The following is a 20,963-nucleotide window of genomic DNA, read 5'->3' as shown; positions in this document are numbered from 1 at the left end:
GCAGTGCTCTATAGAGTTTATTTATTTATTTATTTCTTAGATTTGTATGCCGCCCCTCTCCGTAGACTCGGGGTGGCTCACAACAACAATAAAACAATATGCAACAAATCTAATAATTTAAAAATCACTAAAAAATCCTTTATTAAAAAACAGAAACATACACACAAACATACCATGTATAAATTGTACAGGCCCGGGGGAGATATCTCACTTCTCCCATGCCTGATGGCAGAGGTGGGTTTTAAGAAGTTTACGAAAGGCAAGGAGGGTGGGGGCAATTCTAATCTCCGGGGGGGGAGCTGATTCCAGAGGGTCGGGGCCGACACAGAGAAGGCTCTTCCCCTGGGTCCCGCCAGACGACATTGTTTAGTCAATGGGACCCGGAGAAGGCCAACTCTGTGGGACCTAACCGGTTGCTGGGATTCATGCGGCAGAAGGCAGTCTCGGAGATATTCTGGCCCGATGCCATGAAGGGCTTTATAGGTCATAACCAACACTTTGAATTGTGCCCAGAAACTGATTGGCAGCCAATGCAGACTGCGGAGTGTTGATGTTACATGGACATACTTAGGGAAGCCCATGATTGCTCTTGCAGCTGCATTTTGCACGATCTGAAGTTTCCAAACACTCTTCAAAGGTTGCCCCATGTAGTTGTTGTAAGGGTAGTACTTGAAATTATTGATCAATCTTAGAAGGCTACAGCTGATCACCATGCTTAGCTCCCCCTACAAACTGGCATAGGCCAGAATCCATCTTGTATGCAGAGGCTCAGTTTCAGGTAGATCAAGTGCCATCTGCATCTTGATGCTCTGGTCCATTTGCTCAATGGATCAACAACAAAAGACACAATGTTTTTTCCCTTCAGGTGTACGGAGAGAAGCTATTATTAAATGGATAGGATGGTAGTCAGCCTTGCAATTATCAGAAGAACAGTAATTCTTCTTGTATCCTCCATAGATTTCTACCCACAGAAGTCTTCCAAGATAAAACTCACTTTAAAAAATTAAGGTCTGAGCCTTCCCAAGGGGGGCTGGACATGTCACCTTTGATTGTTTTGCAAAGATGTAATTTCTTGCAATCCATAGATCTTAACTGGCCTCAATGTTTTCTTCTGTCACAAGCCAGATAAGAGAAAGCACACTTGATATTAATTTGCCCCAAGGCCACCCAAGTGGCAGAGGAAGGTGAAAAAAATGAATGGGCTGCCTCTCCTGCTACTTCTCTTTTGGCTCCTGCCTTCAACAATTCATAATGAAATGCAAACTGTATGCATAGCTAGGAACCCTTTGCGAACTATGGAGGACTACTATGGGCCTGGTGATCTCATTATTGGAGCAAATTTGCTCCTGAAAAAGATGTATGAGTATGCAGCATTAAAATTTGACCGTGAGGCATCAAAGACAGAAATGTCAAGCAGGTACATTTCACTTGGGAGGGAATGGTGTTAGAGGATTGTCTCCTTTGTTTGAGATTCTGCTGCTGTTAAGCAGCTTTGGTACTTTCCAAGATAAAAAAACCATTTAAATAAAATAAGATAATGTCATAAAAAGTGAGGAAGGGACGCACGTTAGAAACTGTGGTGTTATGACATTAATTTGGACAGAAAGTCATGGTGAAAAATTCAAAAGGCTGATATTTGGGTGTATCAAAAAAGACAAACTGTTATGGAATAATTCATGCTCATTTGCAAATCTAGCTTGTATTCTCCAGTGGAGTCCTGGGAACAGCAGTGGTTCTCAGAGCTGAAAGAGTTTTTCAGAGGGACATCCAAACTGCTAAAGCTTCCTTAGATATTTCTCCCATGGATGAGCCATTGATGTTTAGAGTTGCAGATGTGGTACTTTTGAACCCCTTTCTACGCTGCCCATGGTTTCAGGGCAGTTCCATCCACTAATCTTCTTAATCACATTTTCTTGTCCAAAGGCTCACAACAAATGGATTCACCACTTCAAAGTCCAGGAAAACACACACAAACATACTCAGGAAAAGCAAACTCCATCAGCATGCAAAAGGTTCCCTGTGACATTCACAAATGTTTTATCACTTCAGAACAGTAAAAAAGCAATTACTGCCATCCTGCCTTCCATTGAGGATCTGTGTATTGCAGAGTCAAAAAGAGGACTGGGAAAATATTTACTGACCCCACTCATCCTTATTTTTATTTATTTTATTTATTTTATTTATTTATTTTGTCCAATACACATTGAGGGTTTTAATGGGTATATATCTATATACACATAGTAAAATACATGATGAAGGTTATAGAGGAGATACTCATAGTAAAATATATCTAAGAAATAATAGAAAAGAAGATAAAGTAATAGAACATATCAATGAAAGAATAGAAGAAGAGATATAGGAATAGAAGAAAGGTATAGGAGATATAGGAGAGCAATAGGACAGGGGACGGAAGCACTCTAGTGCACTTGTACTCGCCCCTTACTGAACTCTTAGGAATCTGGATAGGTCAACCGTAGATAATCTAAGGGTAAAGTGTTGGGGGTTTGGGGATGACACTATGGAGTCCGGTAATGAGTTCCACGCTTCGACAACTCGGTTACTGAAGTCATATTTTTTACAGTCAAGTTTGGAGCGGTTAATATTAAGTTTAAATCTGTTGTGTGCTCTTGTGTTGTTGTGGTTGAAGCTGAAGTAGTCGCCGACAGGCAGGACGTTGCAGCATATGATCTTGTGGGCAATACTTAGATCTTGTTTAAGCGTCTTAGTTCTAAACTTTCTAGGCCCAGGATTGAAAGTCTAGTCTCATAGGGTATTTTATTTCGAGTGGAGGAGTGAAGGGCTCTTCTGGTGAAGTATCTTTGGACATTTTCAAGGGTGTTAATGTCTGAGATGCGATATGGGTTCCAAACAGATGAGCTGTATTCGAGGATGGGTCTGGCAAAAGTTTTGTTAACTCTTGTTCAGTAGTGTGAGATTGCCAGAGCAGAAGCTACGTTGGATTAGGTTTACAACTCTTGAAGCCTTCTTGGCTATATTGTTGCAGTGGGCTTTGGCACTTAAATATTTTGTTATTAGTATACCAAGGTCTTTAACCAAGTGGGGATTATCTGTAATAATTTGATTATTCAGTTTGTATTTGGAGTTCAGATTCTTCTTCCCAATGTGTAGGACAGAGATTTGGAGTTGCCATGTGTTAGACCACTCAGAAACAGCGTCAAGGTCTTTTTGGAGAGTAGTTGTGTTATCGGTGGTGTTGAAGAGTTTTACATCGTCGGCGAAGAGGACACAGTTGCTTGTGATGTAATCGCAAAGGTCATTGATGTAGAGAATGAAGAGTGTTGGTCCCAGTACACTACCTTGGGGAACACCGTTTTTAACTGGGACGGGGGTGGATATGGTGCTTCCTATATTAACCACTTGTTGTCTGTTTGACAGGAATGCTGTAATCCAGCTATGGAGGGATCCTGAGATGCCATAGGATTTGAGTTTTAGGAGTAGTTTGTCATGGACCACTGAATCAAAGGCTTTGCAGAAGTCAATATAAATTGCATCTGTAGATTTCCCTTGATCTAGATGAGTTGTCTATATATTTTTGCAGTGGAGGAGCTGCAGGTTGCAAGATAGTTTTTTTCTGACCAAATTTTTTGTTAGAGAGCAAATTATTAGTTTCTAGATGGAGAGTAATTGATTTGTTTATAATTAATTCCATGACTTTGCATGGGACGCAGCATAGTGAAATTGATCTGTAGTTATCTACAAGAAAGGGCTCTCCTTTTGTGAAGATGGGGATGACCATTGCTTTCGACCATAGTTTAGGAAGTGTGCTGGTTCTGAAGGATTTTTCAAAAATTATGCTTAGTGGTTCAGCTATGGCAGAAGAGAGCTTTTTTAGGAAGTAAGCACATAGACCATCTGGCCTGAGTGATAGAGAAGGTTTAAGGCAGGGGTCCCCAAACTTTTTACACAGGGGGCCAGTTCACAGTCCCTCGGACTGTTGGAAAGCCGGGCTATAAAAAAAATATGAACAAATCCCTATACACACTGCACATAGCTTATTTTAAGGTAAAAAACAAAATGGTAACGTACTATTTAGAGGGGGGGAGTCTGAAATTCACAAAAGTTTATGTTTTGTTTTTAATTTTCTTTTGTTAACATCTGATTGGCTATACAAGGGTTTTTTTGGTTTATAGAAAAATGTATAAAGAAAGAAGGAAGCACTTTGTCATAATGGTTAATACATTAGAAATATAATTGGTGTACTTTTTGAGGGAACATTAAGGAGGGAGTTTAATTAAAAGAAAAGTATGTACCTGGATGACAACTTTAGAAAATAAAAATTTGCAACTTTTTTGATGATTGATATTAGTTACTAACAAAATACCGCATTTTATTCATGGAAAATTAGATGGTACACTGTATTGTTTGTTGAGAGAAAATTTAAAAAAAATTATACCCCCCCAAAAAAGGCCTTCCTTCCTCAGCCCCTCCATTCATTTCATTCTTCCTTCCTTGCTTCCTTGTTCCATTTCTTCTTCCTTCCTTCTTTCCTTCCTTCCTCTTCCCTCCATTTCTCCTTCCTTCATTCCCTCCCTCCCTCCTTCCTTCCTCTCCTTTTCTCTCTCTCTTGCTTTCTTTCTCTCACTCACTATCTTTCTCTCTCTCTTGCTTTCTCTCTCTCTATCATTCTCTTGCTTTCTCTCTCTCTCTTGCTCTCTCTCTCTTTCTCACTATCTCTTTTGCTATCTCTCTTCCGCCCTCCATTTCTCTCTCCCTCTCTTTCTCCCCCTTCCTTCCTTCCCTCTCTCCTTCCTCTCCACTTCTCTTTCCCTCCGTCTTTTTCCCTTCTCTTTCCATTTTCTTTCTTTCTCCCCACTTCTCTCTCTGAAGTTCGCGGCGGAGTGCTCAGCCTCCCCCCCCCAGGTGCATGGCAGGCTGGCAGTAGAACGGGGAACTTGCGCGCATAGGCATGTGCGAACCTTCACTGGTGCAAGACTTTCCCGCACTTTTTTTGTCACTCCCCGCCCCAACTCCAATGCCCAGCTCCCCAGTGCGGCCTTGGAAAAGACTGCACAGGGGGTTATTTTTGTGTGCGTGGCAAGCACGCCTTACAGGGGACATTGTCATGGTCCCCAGACACAGCCGGCGAAGCCGGGCAGGCCTCAGAGCCCATGGGGGTTTCTCCAGGCCGACAGACTCACCCGTGGGCCGGATAAATGGCCTCAGTGGGCCGCATCCGGCCCCTGGGCCATAGTTTGGGGACCACTGGTTTAAGGTCATGTAATGCTTTTTCAACTCGGTCTTCAGTGAAGTCTACTTGGGTTAAGTCGTTGAGGGAGTTTGAGGTGCGATTGATGAAATTGGGGGATGAGCCATTGCTGTTAACAAAGACAGAGCCAAAGAAAGAGTTGAGGAGGTTGGCTTTGGATGAATCATCATGGTATTCTTTGTTGTTGGGTCCTTTGAGAGGTGGTTAGGTCTAGAGTCTTTGAGTTTATTGTTGACAAAGTTGTAGAAAGCTCTACTAGATTTGGTGCGTAGGAGGTTTTCCTCTTGTTTGCTGTAGTAGTTAAGGCATTCTGTTTTTATTTGATTGCAAATGCTTTTATATCGGCTTTTGAAGTTGGAAACTTGTCCTTTTTTGCTTTTCCTCCAGAGAGATTTTTTTCTTGTTTGTAGTTTTCTTATTGAGATGGGGAGGTTATTTTTTTTGTTTATGGTACATGTTAGAGGTACATGAAGTCTGATGATAATTTTCATTTCGAGTAGGAATGTGTTGTAGAGGTCATCAGTAGTGTACCATTCAGAGAATAGAGTTTTCCAGTTTAATGTTTAGAGATAGGTATCAATGAGTTCGTAGTTCGGTTTTTTGAAATTGAATTTTGGTGTATTATTTTGGTGGATCATAGTGTGGCTTAAGTTGAGACTGAAGTTTATCATGCTGTGGTCGCTGTTGGAAAATGGTTCTGTTATTTGTAAGCCATATATTGTACTTTTGCTGTTGCAGAAGATGAGATCCAGACAGTTATCAAGTCTGGTATTGTTAGTTACTAGTTGGTCGAGCCCCAGATGGGTGACAGTATTATATATAGTAGAATGGAAGGGTTCCGTGCTGCATTCATTTAAGGACCAGTTAATGTGTGGTAGGTTGATGTCTCTGAGAAAGATAATGGGGTATGGGCAGTTGGTTGCCCACGTTAGTAATGTGGATAATTTGTTAGCATGTTCGATGTCATAGTCCGGGGCTCAGTAGCAGAGTAAAAAGCGAATTGTGGTATTTAGGGATAAATCACAGACAATAGTTTCAGATACCAATAAATTGTGTGCAACTTTGAGGATTTTTAGGTCATAAATCCTGGTCATAAATTGTTTCAACTCCTACCCTATAAAGCACCACATATCCAAACAATTAGACACAAGAACACTTTTTTCCTGAATGCCATCACGTGCTAAACAAATAATTCCCTCATCACTGGCAATCTATTCACTAAGGCTGCTTTACTATTACTATTAGTCTCCTCATCATTCTGACCACCCATCTCCTCCTACTTATGACTGTGTGACTGTAACTTGTTACTTATATCCTTACAATTTATATTAATATTGATTGTTTCCTGATTGCTTATTTGTACCCTATGACAATCATTGCATGTTGTACCACATGATTCTTGACAAATGTATGTTTCTTTTGTGTATACTGAAAGAATATGCACCAAAGACAAATTCCTTGTGTGTCCAATCACACTTGACTAATAAAGAACTCTCTATTCTATTCTATTCTATTCTATTCTATTCCATTCCATTCCATTCCACTCCACTCCACTCCACTCCACTCTATTCTCCTCTCCTCTTCTCTTCATAGTGTTACATTCAAGAATTATCAGCTGTTCCGGGCCTTGGTATTTGCAGTAACGAAACTCAATAAAGATTTGGTTCTGCTGCCCAACATCACACTTGGTTTCCATATTTTTGACAATCAAGAGTCTGTTAGGAGGGTTTCCTGGAACAGCCTCTCTCTTCTGTCTACACAAGGCGAATGCTTCCAAATTATAAATGTGACAATCAGGACCCTCTACTCTCTGTCATAGGAGATCTCAGCTCCCAATACTCAAGGCAGATGGCCTCCATCTTCAGCATCTTCAAGGTCCCACAGGAAAGGGGGTTCCATAGGGTATCAATTTGGGGCAGACACAGAACAGAAGCATATAGAGAAGTCAAAGATGTAGCTGCAGAAGCAGCTCAGTAAAAGAGTTATGGCTGAGTCAAAGTTAAGTAGAACCTACTGAAATAATCAGACTGAAAGTTAGAGTAGTGTGACGCCTTGCTTCTCAGCTCAAGAAAGTAGAACTCTTGAAACATTTAGTATTTCAAAAGGAAGCTTTTATTGTAAGGAAAATTATAGCAAGATAAATTCAATTCAATTCAATTCAATTTATTAGATTTGTATGCCGCCCCTCTTCATAGACTCGAACCGGCGGAAAGCAGGATTTATGGAGTCCCGCACAATTCCATTGGATTAAAACATAGACTCTTCCCCTCAGTCCAGAGTTGAATAAGCCAAACTGCAGGTACAAAGATGTTTTGAGAAATGCAGATTGAAAAGGTGATAAGAAGTTGTTCTTAGCTGTTGCTTGCTGGAAGCTCCAGAGCTGAGACAAAATAGATGGCTCTCCCTCTTTACATTACCAGGAAGGTAAATCAAAGTGCAAGATAGACAGGCACAAGGAAGAAGGTCATAAACTGAGGAACGCTTCCAGGACCCTTCCCCACCAGAATGGCACTGTCTTGATAGGGGTCTATGGGACCTGACAGGTAGAAGACAATGTAGGATTAAGTGTAAATTAAAAGGAGATTAAGCCCTGGAAACAGGATGAGATTTCCCCATTCTTGAAAGCAAGCAAGAGGAAGGAAAGATGGTCATGTGGTTAGAAAAATCATCCAGTTGAAAGAAACATAGAAGACTGACGGCAGAAAAAGACCTCATGGTCCATCTAGTCTGCTCTTATACTATTTCCTGTATTTTATCTTACAATGGATATATGTTTATCCCAGGAATGTTTAAATTCAGTTACTGTGGATTTACCAACCACGTCTGCTGGAAGTTTGTTCCAAGGATCTACTACTCTTTCAGTGAAATAATATTTTCTCATGTTGCTTTTGATCTCAGAGTGAAATGTCATCTTGCAATTTGCTTTGATAATGTCGCTTATAACATTGTAATTTATAAACACAATAGGTAAATAGAAAGGTAACTATTAGCAGATTAGGAGAGTGTACTTTGTAGAGTTATCCAATTTGTTTCTACATTGCAAAGGAAAAAGCATTTAGCTGCCTGGTCTTCAGTTTGCTTGAAGCCTCTCACTCCACTCAGAGTGAATTAAAAAGAAAGCCACAGGATGGTAAGCTTTAAACTCTTCATAAACCATGACTTTTTTATTTATTTGTTTATTTGTTTGTTTGTTTGTTTGTTTGTTTGTTTATTTACTTACTTACTTACTTACTTACGTATTTATTTATTTATTTATTTATTTATTAATTTATTTATTTATTTATTATTAGAGTTGAAAGGGACCTTACAGGTCACTGAGTTCAACCCCCTGCCTGAGCAGGAAATCCTACAGAACCCCAGCCAAATGGCAGTCCAAACTCCTCTTGAAAGTGTCCAAAGTCGGGGAGTCCACAACCTTCGCTGGCAGGCCGTTCCACTGGTTGATCGCTCTCACTGTCAGGAAATTCTTTCTTATCTCCAGGTTGAATCTTTCCTTGGTCAGTTTCCAACCGTTGTTCCTCGTCCGGCCCTCTGGTGCCCTGGAAAACAGTGTGTGTCCCTCCTCTCTGTGGCAACCCCTCAAGTACCTGTATACAGCTATCATGTCCCCCCCTAGCCCTTCTTTTTACTAGACTATCCATGCCCAGTTTCAGCAACCTTTCCTCATATGAACTGGTCTCTAGTCCCTTTATCATTTTAGTTGCTCTTTTCTGCACCCTCTCTAGAGTCTCTATATCTCTTTTGAAGTGTGGTGACCAGAACTGGATGCAATACTCCAGGTGCGGTCTGACCAGGGCCTTATAGAATGGTATTATTACCTCTCTGGTCTTGGAGTGTATCCCCCTGTTCATGCAGCTTGGCCCATGTTTAGCTGGTTATCCAATAAGACTCCAAGATCCCTTTCACAGTCACTCATGGTGAGTGTGGTTTCGCCTAATTTAGTGAAATATTTATATTTCATTATATTTAATGAAATTTAATGAAATATTGATTTGTAAAACTAGACTCTCCCTTTCTACAGCTTGGATTTGATTTCCTCAAGTTCACTCAGGGAGACAGAAGAGTTTACCTTTCCTTCCTCCGGATTAATCCCAAGGAATTTCCTCAGTACGAGGGTTTAATCCAGCTGCTCCTGCACTTCCAGTGGAACTGGGTTGGGCTGGTAGCCCCTCAAAGTGATGCTGGAGAACAGTTCACCTTAACTCTGATGCCCATGCTGAAGGAGAAGGAGATTTGTCTGGCCTTCACTCACTTGTTCAAATCTGAACATGCTTTATTTGCAGGGGTTAAATTGATTCCTTTAGTTCTAACTTGGTTTAAAACTGAAGTGGTTATCTTGTTTGGAGAACCCAAGTCTATTAAAACTATATATCTTGCTCTTCAGTGTTTTAAAGATATCATTGGGATTCCATTTAGTACTGTTTGGATCCTGACTTCCCATTGGGAAATTAGCGCATCTCCTGAAGCTTTGATGTTTCTAAAGTTCTTCCATGGAGCTTTGCATTTCAAGGACCACAGCCACAATGTCCCAGAATTCAGAAACTTACTTCTGTCTTTAGACCCCTTGAAACCCCAAGGAGATGTCTTTCTCACCATGTGGTGGGAAAGGCTCTTTAACTGCAAGATACACAAACCAGGATTGATCCTTGAAGAGGGGAAAAAACAATGTACTGGAAAGGAGAGTTTGCAGAGTCTGCCTTTTTACATGTTTGAAGCCAGTATGACAGGTGAATGTTACAATATCTACACTGCTATTTATGCTGTGGCACACGCACTGCATGAAATGCTTGGATCAGGAGCGCGACCAGCCATGATGAGGCTTGGAAAGAGGATCTCCAATATACAATCATGGCAGGTGATTTTGAAACTTTCTATCCAGGTTTGTTTTTATAAGTTCTCATGGCTGTTTAAATATCCCCATGCCACTCATCTCACAATGTTTGAAAATAAACTAAATGAGCATTTAAAAACAATTACGGTAAAATAAGTAGGATGATTTGCCTTTACACATATTGTCAATAAATTCCAGATTGGAAAGGTCTTCATTACAAGGTCTTCAGTGGTTGCTTGAGTTTCAGGGCATCAAACATTCCAGGGAAAGATGTAGAAATGGTTTCTTGAGTCCATGACGTTGTCTCAACAGGTCAGTAAAATGTCCTACTGGCCCCTTTTACAGAACCACCAAAGTTTCTTTCAGATTGTAACCTGAATCCAATCTCTAACAAGACACTTGTAATTTTAACTGGCTTTATTTTTAGCATCCTGTGTGAACACAGACCATTTATTTAATGCAGCATTTGTTTGGCTACATAACGTGCTGTCATATTCTGAAATTAGACTTTGTGCTATACAGTGATCCCTCTATTATCGCGAGGGTTCCGTTCCAAGACCCCTCGCGATAATCGTTTTTTCGCAATGTAGGGTTGCGGAAGTAAAAATACCATCTGCGCATGCGCGCCCTTTTTTTTCTATGGCCGCGCATGCGTAGATGGTGGAGTTTGCGTTCCCCGCCGCCCACGCAAAGGGGAAACCCCGATTCGGCTCCTCGCTGCTGCTGCGCTACCGAGCAGATCAGCTGCTGGGCGGCCGAAGGAACCTTCCCTGGGTCTTCCCCCTCTTGCTGGCGGGCGGGTGAGCGGCGGGCATCAGCGAGGAGCCGGGGTTTCCCCTTTGCGTGGGCGGCCGGGAAGACCCAGGTTGGGGGTTCGGGGGGGGTGCTGGGAAGCCCCCCAGGCCGGCTGCGACCTTTTAAAACAGCCGCGCCGCTTCCCAGCTGAGTCCTGAAGCCAAACGCGGAAGTTCGCCTTTGGCGTTTGGCTTCAGGACTCAGCTGGGAAGCGGCGCGGCTGTTTTAAAGGGTCGCAGATGGCCTGGGGGGCTTCCCAGCACCCCCACGAACCTGGGTTGGGGGTTCGGGGGGGCGCTGGGAAACCCCCCAGGCCGGCTGCGACCTTTTAAAACAGCCGCGCTGCTTCCCAGCTGACTCCCGAAGCCAAACGCGGAAGTGTTTTTTTTTTTAATTAATATTTTTTTAAAAATCGCGATATAGCGTTTTGCGAAGATCGAGATCGCGAAACTCGAGGGATCACTGTATTCTATTGTAAAGATAAGGTCACAAGAATAATCAATCAATAAACTACTATTGTATCAGTCGTGGTTTCTGGGCTCTAACCTGAAGATCATTTTAGTCTCATCAAACCCCAGAGCTAGCTTTTTGGAAAAGCTAAGGTCTCCCACCACTGGGAAAACCCAGAGCATATTTGTTTTAAAGCAAGTTTTACCTTAGAAGATTCTTGTGGGTTGAAATCCAGAGAGAATAGATTAAGAATTTGTGTTCTTCTGATAATTACAAGGAAAAGCAATTGTCCTACCGACTCAGCAATCGGTGTTGTTTGTACCTCAGGTAGGGAAAAACATGTTTCTGTCTCTTGTTAATCCACAAAGCAGATACCTTGAGAGTCAAGGTAAAGTTGAGGTTTTGACTGATATGAAATTGAGCACTTGCACATGAGATGGAGTTTGGCCTATGTCATAATATGTTCAGATAGAATGGGATCTAACTGGGCATGCTGGCAGTTAGCTGTACCCTAGTAAGAGATTGCAATTATGACAACATTTAGATGGAATAACTGGTTTAGATATACCCATAAGACAAGGGATGAAACTGATTAATGAAATTTATATAGCCACCCATTTCATACATGATTTTGAGCAGCATACAACAGTCCAGTAAAAACTGTAAATAAAGAAGACTCACATTTCTTAAATGTCAGAGTTATTTTGAATTTGTGTTGGAAACGTGGTGGATTCCAGACACAAGGCAGTTTCCTCAATAAAGACAAGACTTCCGATCTTCTAGACTTGCAAATAAACTATCTACTATACAATACTGTTCATTCATTCATGCACATGCCTGCCATATACGTGAATGCCCTTCACTGGTTTAGCTCATACACTGTGTATATGTTCCTGTTCCAACCACTTAGTGGTGTAATTCAGTGTATGCTGTCTCTGGCTGCTTCTTATACCTTGTCACTTCATGTATTAGAGTCTCTCTAACCAACATATAATATGGATCCATATCCATGTTCAGTTGGATATAACTCTTGGTGATTCTATGGGGAAGGTATCTCCATATCTTGTGATCAAAACTTGACTACAATGCATGGTCCTTTACTGCTTGTGGAATTGAATATTTCCAACATGCAGATGATATCTGACCTTGAACTAAAAAAACCTCACTGAGACATCTTGAAAATAAGGGGTTGAACTTAATGCCGCTCCGAGTCCTCGGAGAGGGGCAGCATACAAATCTAATAAATTATTATTTATTATTATTATTAATCACATCCCACACACACCTTCCAGCCAACACAGAGTAGAACTAGTTTCAGAGAAAGGGGAGAACCATATAATACTATGGAACTATTATTATTATCCCAGTTGGACAAGACATGGTATCCTTTCCATACCAGCTGAGCGTTCAGATGACATCTTTCATCAGACAAATACAGCAGACAAACATTTATGGCTCCAAGTTCTTAGACAATCCTGCTGCAGAGTTTAAATTAGCCTGACAACTCTTGCCTGTTTTAAAATCTATGGGAGAAGAAAGCTTCTACTTTTGCCTGATTCCATTTAAGTTATTATTATTTATTGGATTTGTATTTATTTAATTATTTATTTATTTATTTAGATTTGTATGCCGCCCCTCTCCGCAGACTCGGGGCGGCTCACAACAAAGTGAAGAAACAATTTACAACAAATCTAAATTTCTACTAAAACATTTAAAAGATCCCATTTCTAAACACACGTACATACACACATACCATTCATAAATTGTATATGCCCGGGGGAGATGTCTCAGTTCCCCCATGCCTGACGACACAGGTGGGTCTTAAGGAGCTTACGAAAGGCAAGGAGAGTAGGGGCAGTTCTAATCTCCGGGGGGAGTTGGTTCCAGAGGGCCGGGGCCGCCACAGAGAAGGCTCTTCCCCTGGGGCCCGCCAACCGACATTGTTTAGTTGACGGGACCCGGAGAAGGCCCACTCTGTGGGACCTAATCGGTCACTGGGATTTGTGCGGCAGCAGGCGGTCTCGGAGATATTCTGGTCCAGTGCCATGAAGGGCTTTAAAGGTCATAACCAACACTTTGAATTGTGACCGGAAGTTGATCGGCAACCAATGCAGACTGCGGAGTGTTGGTGAAATATGGTCATACCTAGGTAGGCCCATGACTGCTCTCGCAGCTGCATTTTGCACGATATGAAATTTCCGAACACTTTTCAAAGGTAGCCCCATGTAGAGAGCATTACAGTAGTCGAGCCTCGAGGTGATGAGGGCATGAGTGACTGTGAGTAGTGAGTCCCGATCCAGGTAGGGCCGCAACTGGTGCACCAGGCGAATCTGGGCAAACGCCCCCCTCGCCACAGCTGAAAGATGGTTCTCTAATGTGAGCTGTGGATCGAGGAGGACGCCCAAGTTGCGGACCCTCTCCGAGGGGGTCAATAGTTCCCCCCCCCAGGGTAATGGAAGGACAGATGGAATTGTCCTTGGGAGGCAGAACCCACAGCCACTCCGTCTTATCCGGGTTGAGTTTGAGTCTGTTGACACCCATCCAGGCCCCAACAGCCTCCAGGCACTGGCACATCACTTCCACTGCTTCGTTGACTGGACATGGGGTGGAGATGTAAAGCTGGGTATCATCAGCGTACTGATGATACCTCACCCCATGCCCTTGGATGATCTCACACAGCGGTTTCATGATCTCTCCCACCCCCAACCCCTCCAGCCGGTGCAGAAGGATACCATGGTCGATGGTATCGAAAGCCACTGAGAGGTCAAGAAGCACCAGGACAGAGGATAAACCCCTGTCCCGGGCCCGCCAGAGATCATCCATCAACGCGACCAAAGCAGTTTCCGTGCTTTAACCGGGCCTGAAACCCGACTGCTGGGGACCTAGATAATCGGCTTCTTCCAAGGATCGCTGGAGCTGGAGTGCCACCACCTTCTCGACAACCTTCCCCATAAAGGGAAGGTTGGAGACTGGACGGTAGTTATTAAGTACGGCTGGGTCCAGGGAAGGCTTCTTGAGGAGGGGGCGTACGAGCGCCTCTTTATAGGATGATGGAAAGGATCCCCTCCCCAAGGAAGCGTTGACAATCCCCTGGACCCAGCTCCGTGTCACCTCCCTGCTGGCCGAAACCAGCCAGGAGGGACACGGGTCCAGTAAGCAGGTGGCGGAACTCACAGCTCCAATGGCCTTGTCCACTTCATCAGGTGTCACCAGATCAAACTCTTCCCAGACAGGTGGACAAGTACGTGCCCCAGTCACCTCAACTGACTCGTTGTCAGCCGACTCTGTTTTCCAATCGGAGTCGAGGTCCGCCCGGATCTGAGCGATTTTATCAGCGAAAAACGTGTTAAAGTCCTCGGCATTACTCTGTAAGGGCTCCCCAACTCCCCTCTGATTAAGAAGGGAGCGGGTCACCCTAAACAGATCGGCTGGGTGGGATTCCACTGATGCAATCAAGGCGGCATGATACGCGCATCTTGCCGCCTTGAGCGCCACTTTGTAAGTCTTAATAAAAGCTCTTACAAGTGTTCGATCAGATTCAGACTTACCGCCCCTTGCCGCCCCTCTCCGCAGACTCGGGGTGGCTATCAACAATGATAAAAAAAAACATGTAACAATTCAATTTAATAAAACAACTAAAAACCCTTTTTATAAAAAACCAAACATACACACAAACATACCATACATAACTTGTAATGGCCTAGGGGAAGGAATATCCTAACTCCCCCATGCCTGGCGACAAAGGTGGGTCTTGAGTAATTTGCGAAAGACAAGGAGGGTGGGGGCCATTCTAATCTCTGGGGGGAGTTGATTCCAGAGGGCTGGGGCCGCCACAGAGAAGGCTCTTCCCCTGGGGCCCGCCAAACGACATTATTTAGCCGCCCCGAGTCTTCGGAGAGGGGCGGCATACAAATCCAAATAATAAATAAATAAGTAAATATTTGGTCGATGGGACCTGGAGAAGGCCAACTCTGTGGGACCTTATCGGCCGCTGGGATTCATGCGGTAGAAGGCGGTTCCGGATGTATTCTGGCCCAATGCCATGAAGGGATTTAAAGGTCATTATCAACACTTTGAATTGTGACTGGAAACCGATTGGCAGCCAGTGCAGGCCGCGGAGTGTTGCAGAAACGTGGGCGAATCTAGGAAGCCTCACGATGGCTCTCGCGGCCGCATTCTGCACGATCTGAAGTTTCCGAACACTTTTCAAAGGTAGCCCCATGTAGAGAGCGTTGCAGTAATCGAGCCTCGAGGTGATGAGGGCATGAGTGACTGTGAGCAATGACTCCCTGTCCAAATAGGGCCGCAACTGGTGCACCAGGCGAACCTGGGCAAACGCCCTCCTCGCCACAGCCAAAAGATGATGTTGCAATGTCAGCTGTGGATCGAGGAGGACGCCCAAGTTGCGGACCCTCTCTGAGGGGGTCAATATTTCTCCCCCCAGGGTAATGGATGGACAGATGGAATTGTCCTTCTTGGGAGGCAAGACCCACAGCCACTCCACCTTGTCTGGGTTGAGTTTGAGTTTGTTGACACCCATCCAGGCCCCAACAGCCTCCAGGCATCAGCACATCACTTCCACTGCTTCGTTGACTGGACATATCAATCAGTCAGTTATTTCATTGGTATTATTGCCCACACTTGGTTCAACTGGTTGACATGTGCCACCAGACCCCTTTTGCACTCATTCTCTTGGAAGAAGCTCCTGCAAAGTTCAAACTCCAACTTGTGTGCAGGGACTGTTTCTGGTAGGTCAAATACCCAACTTCCCCTTGAGTATCCAATCCATCTGTGGAATTGCAACAAGAGACACAAACATGTTTTTCTTTTTTCCTTTTCTGGTGCACAAACAAAATAGAGTGCTAAGTGGGCAGGACAACTGCTTTTCTTTGCAATTATCAAAAGAGCAGTCATTTTTAATGTATCCTTTAAGAAGTTCCAAGCACAAAATTCTTCCAAGATAAAAGCTGATTTGATTTCTCCCAGTAGACGGAGCCAGAATTTTCCATGCCTTGCAAAGAGTCAACCTTTAGCTTTGGTGAGACTCAGCTGGCTCAGTTTTCTCTTTGATCACAGTCCAAACACAGGTAGGAAGAAAGACATTTCATATAAATTTGCATTGGTGGAATGAGCAGACCATGGGCTGCTGAGATTTCAAGTGATATTTGTGCATCAGGTTCAGTAACAAACCTTTATTTATTTTATTTTTATTTAGGAGGGAAATGACAAAAATAACTGGTCTGCCTCTCCTGCTGCTGCTTTTATGGCTCCTGCCTCTAACTTCTCCAACATCTGCTGTGAAGATGCAAACCAGATATGTGTTGCCAAAAGAGTTAATGATTCGGGAATACTATTACAGGCCTGGTGATCTCATTATTGGTGGGAATTTGCCTCTTGGTGTTTATTTTAACAGTGCTAACTTAGACTTTAAAATGAACCCACTCTGGTATTCTATTCAACTTTTGTAAGTGTCATCTTGAGGACATGATGTAGAAACATAGAAGATTGACGGCAGAAAAAGACCTCATGGTCCATCTAGTCTGCCCTTATACTGTTTCCTGTATTTTATCTTAGGATGGATCTATGTTTATCCCAAGCATGTTTAAATTCAGTTACTGTGGATTTAGCAACCACGTCTGCTGGAAGTTTGTTCAAAGAATCTACTACTCTTTCAGTAAAATAATATTTTAAACATAGAAACATAGAAGTCTGACGGCAGAAAAAGACCTCATGGTCCATCTAGTCTGCCCTTATACTATTTTCTGTATTTTTTCTTAGGATGGATATATGTTTATCCCAGGCATGTTTAAATTCAGTTACTGTGGATTTACCAACCACGTCTGCTGGAAGTTTGTTCCAAGGATCTACTACTCTTTCAGTAAAATAATATTTTCTCGTGTTGCTTTTGATCTTTCCCCCAACTAACCTCAGATTGTGTCCCCTTGTTCTTGTGTTCACTTTCCTATTAAAAACACTTCCCTCCTGAACCTTATTTAACCCTTTAACATATTTAAATGTTTCTATCATGTCCCCCCTTTTCCTTCTGTCCTCCAGACTATACAGATTGAGTTCATTAAGTCTTTCCTGATAAGTTTTATGCTTGAGACTCTCCACCATTCTTGTAGCCTGTCTTTGGACCTGTTCAATTTTGTTAATATCTTTTTGTAGGTGAGGTCACCAGAACAGAACACAGTATTCGAAATGTGGTCTCACCAGTGCTCTATATAGCAAGATCACAATCTCCCTCTTCCTGCTTGTTATACCTTTAGCTATGCAGCCAAGCATTCTGCTTGCTTTTCCTACTGCCTGACTGCACTGTATTTTGTCTGAAGATGATTGTTGGCTTTGTTTTGTCTGTAGATGATTGTTGGCTTTGTTTGCTCAGAAATATTTGTTTTAGCAATGTTTTGTGCTTTTCTCAGTAAAGAGCCAAACTCATAAAACAGGTTAGATTTCCAACCTTTCCAGTATTTTTTATCAGGAAGATGATAAACCACTTTCAGAGGGATCAGGGACATCTCCTTAGGAACGTTATTGCCCTAGTTAAGAAGATGACTGGAATTGTTAATTTGGACAGAAAGTCAAGATGAAACATTCAATGAATGTTCCTGCATGTGGTGCTATAACCCCCCACACATACACACACACATAAAACTCAGTTTTGGAATCAGCAGTGCGTAGGAATAATGGCCCTCAGTAAATACTTGATGCGCCCGCCCACTGGAATCTTATGTTCAACAATGGTTACTTGATTGAAGACGTTTTTCCAAGAGAGAACAAAATTTATTAGGGTATTACAGGAGAAATTTAGTAGGACTATAGGCACTAAAGCAAATGAATAAAGAAGGGATGATATTTTCTTTTCTCTCTTTTTGTCTCTCTGTCCATCTTTCTCATTTCTCTTTCTCTTCTTTTGCTAGGTTTTTCCTTTTTTTCTTTCTTCTCCCTATCCTTTCTTTTCTTTCTTTTAATTCTATGTTTGTAAAAGTTTATTCTTCTTCTTGAATTGCATTGTTTTTCTATTTGTGAATAAAAACTTTTTTTAACAAATTAAAAAATAAATAAAAAAGGAGAAGGGATGATAGAAGGATATAAAATGGTATCTGATAGGGACATATACGTATTTCTCCTTTCTCACAGATCTATCCAGGTTCATTTAAATCTAAATTTAAATTTTAAAATCTGTTAATATTTCGGACTTCCTGCTGCAAAGAAACCCCACAAAGATCAAAGACAAGGCAAACATTGGTTGCCGATCAATTTCCGGTCACAATTCAAAGTGTTGGTTATGACCTATAAAGCCCTTCATGGCATCTGACCAGAATATCTCTGGGACCGCCTTCTGCTGCACGAATCCCAGCAGCCAGTTAGGTCCCACAGAGTTGGCCTTCTCCGGGTCCCGTCGACTAAACAATGTCATTTGGCGGGACCCAGGAGAAGAGCTTTCTCTGTGGCGGCCCCGACCCTCTGGAACCAGCTCCCCCCAGATATCAGAGTTGCCCCCACCCTCCTTGCCTTTTGCAAGCTCCTTAAAACCCACCTCTGTCGTCAGGCTTGGGGGAATTGAAATTTCCCTTCCCCCTAGGCTTATAGAATTTATACATGGTATGCTTGTATGTATGATTGGTTCTTTAAATAATCTAAAAATTCTTTAAATTTTTAGATTATTTTTAATATTAGATTTGTTTACATTGTCTTTTTTATTGTTGTTAGCTGCCCCGAGTCTTCGGAGAAGGGCGGCATACAAATCTAATAAATAAAATAAATAAAATAAATAAATAAAACTCCACCATAACACACAAGCTTTTATGTAATATCTCATAATATTTCTCTCCCTATAGACCCATACCCAACAACTACCACCAGTTCCTGGCCTTGGCGTTTGCAGTTAGAGAAATCAACAGGGATCTGGTTCTCCTCCCCAACATCACCCTGGGCTTCCACATGTATGACAATAGCCAGTGGGATAGGAGGATTTCTTTAATCAGTCTCTTTCTGCTCTCCATGCGTGACCAAATGGTTCCAGGTTATAAATGTGACAGGCAGGACCCTCTGCTCTCTGTCATCGGAGGTGACAATGCCAAATCCTCAAGGCTGATGGCCTCCATCTTCAGCATCTTCAAGGTCCCACAGGTAATGTGGATGTGGACGTGGGGCAGGGTTGTGAACTTTCAACTGGGTGGTGTTGTGGTTAGCTCTGGCCCTGCTCCTGCCCCAAGGACTGTGGATGTGGGGAAGACATCCACATGCTGCAGGCCTGTTTTGCCCCCAGTGGAATCTGATGATGAAGGCTCCTCTGACCAAGAAGACATGAGTGACAGGGAGGAGCAGAGTGGGGCAGACAGCTCAGAAGAAGAGCAATTATCTAGCTCCTCCTTGGATTCAGAGCAAGAGTTAATGATACAGCCACGCATGTGGAGAGCGATACATAGGCAACAACAACTGAGAGATTATTATCAAAGAAAATGAGGCCACCTGTGGTTGGGTGGGCCTGTGGTAATTAGTGAGGCTGCTATAAATTGTGGAGGATTATCTGATCATTGTGTTTTGTGACTGCTTTGATGACTTTGACCTTTTGTGTACTGATTTTCCCCCACTTTGAAACTAAACCAGAGCAAAGTGTGTTTCACTTTGTGAAAGAAGAAGGACTGTGAATTGCCTCACAGCTGCAAGCTAAGTATCACAGAACTGATAAGGGACTTGTACAGATTACCAATTTGTTTGGAGACAAGTGCTCTTTGCTATACAAAGAGAGTGCTCTGTTTATTTGCATTTTCAGTATAAAGAACATTGTTTTGAATTTTCAAACGTGTGTGTGTCTGAAATTGTATCTGTGCATTGTTGGGAGGATTCTACCAGAGAGCTCGACAGAACAGGTGGGAAAACCCTGGAAGCTTTCAGATTCGGGTTTCCCCAGATGTGGCAACACAACATCTCTAATAAATTAAAACTTGGAGGAACTTCTAGCCTTGGAATTTTATTTCATTGGGGATGTTTCCTGAAACTCTGACATTAGGAGGCTCCTTTAGATACAGTTGATGGAATAGACAAACAACAGATGAACACACAGAAATGCACGATGACCCCAAATGGGTTGGGGTGGGGACACCAACAATAGTATGTGACTTAGAGAATGGATGCTATACTGGGATTCATTTTAATATTCTATGTGTAAATGTACAGTGGTACCTCTACTTAAGAACTTAATTCATTAGTGGAATTTTAAAAATAGTATTAAAAATTAAATAAGTAAGAATTTATAACTATTTGAAGATTTATAAAATAGAGTGAAATAGTTTTAAAACAATACAAACATAGAATTTTTGTTCTTTTTTCTTCTTTTTTCTTTATAGTAAGATAAACTTAGAAGTGCTATTTTTTATATTTTATTTTTTGAATAAGTATATGATATTTTATAGATAAAGAAATTTAATTAACATAAAGAATATAGAGTTAACTTAAGAATGTAATGTGCACGTGTGACATTTCTGTATTGATCTGATTATAGTTAGGGTTTCTTTTTTCTGTATTAGTTAGACTTCTATGACAAGCGGAGCAATGGTAGTTAAATGTTTAATGTTGTTTGTTTTTGTCTGTTTTTTGAAAAACAATAAAAATATTTTTTTTAAAAAAAGAACTTAATTCATTCCGTGACTAGGT

General features: G+C 42.1%; 1 protein-coding gene across 1 annotated transcript in view; it reads left to right on the top strand.

The window, feature by feature from the left end:
- Positions 1-1,295: 1,295 nt before the first annotated feature.
- The window catches only part of LOC139158188 (vomeronasal type-2 receptor 26-like), a 30,031-nt gene continuing 10,363 nt past the window's right edge, over positions 1,296-20,963 (top strand). Inside the window, exons 1-2 of the mRNA XM_070735607.1 lie at positions 1,296-1,417; positions 19,145-19,436. Of these exons, the coding sequence (XP_070591708.1) occupies positions 1,296-1,417; positions 19,145-19,436 (414 nt within the window). The remainder of the gene's footprint in view (positions 1,418-19,144; positions 19,437-20,963) is intronic.

This window comes from Erythrolamprus reginae, chromosome 1 (genome assembly GCF_031021105.1).
Source record: "Erythrolamprus reginae isolate rEryReg1 chromosome 1, rEryReg1.hap1, whole genome shotgun sequence".
NCBI classification, from domain to species: domain Eukaryota; kingdom Metazoa; phylum Chordata; class Lepidosauria; order Squamata; family Dipsadidae; genus Erythrolamprus; species Erythrolamprus reginae.
This window is presented reverse-complemented; position numbering and strand designations above follow the sequence as displayed.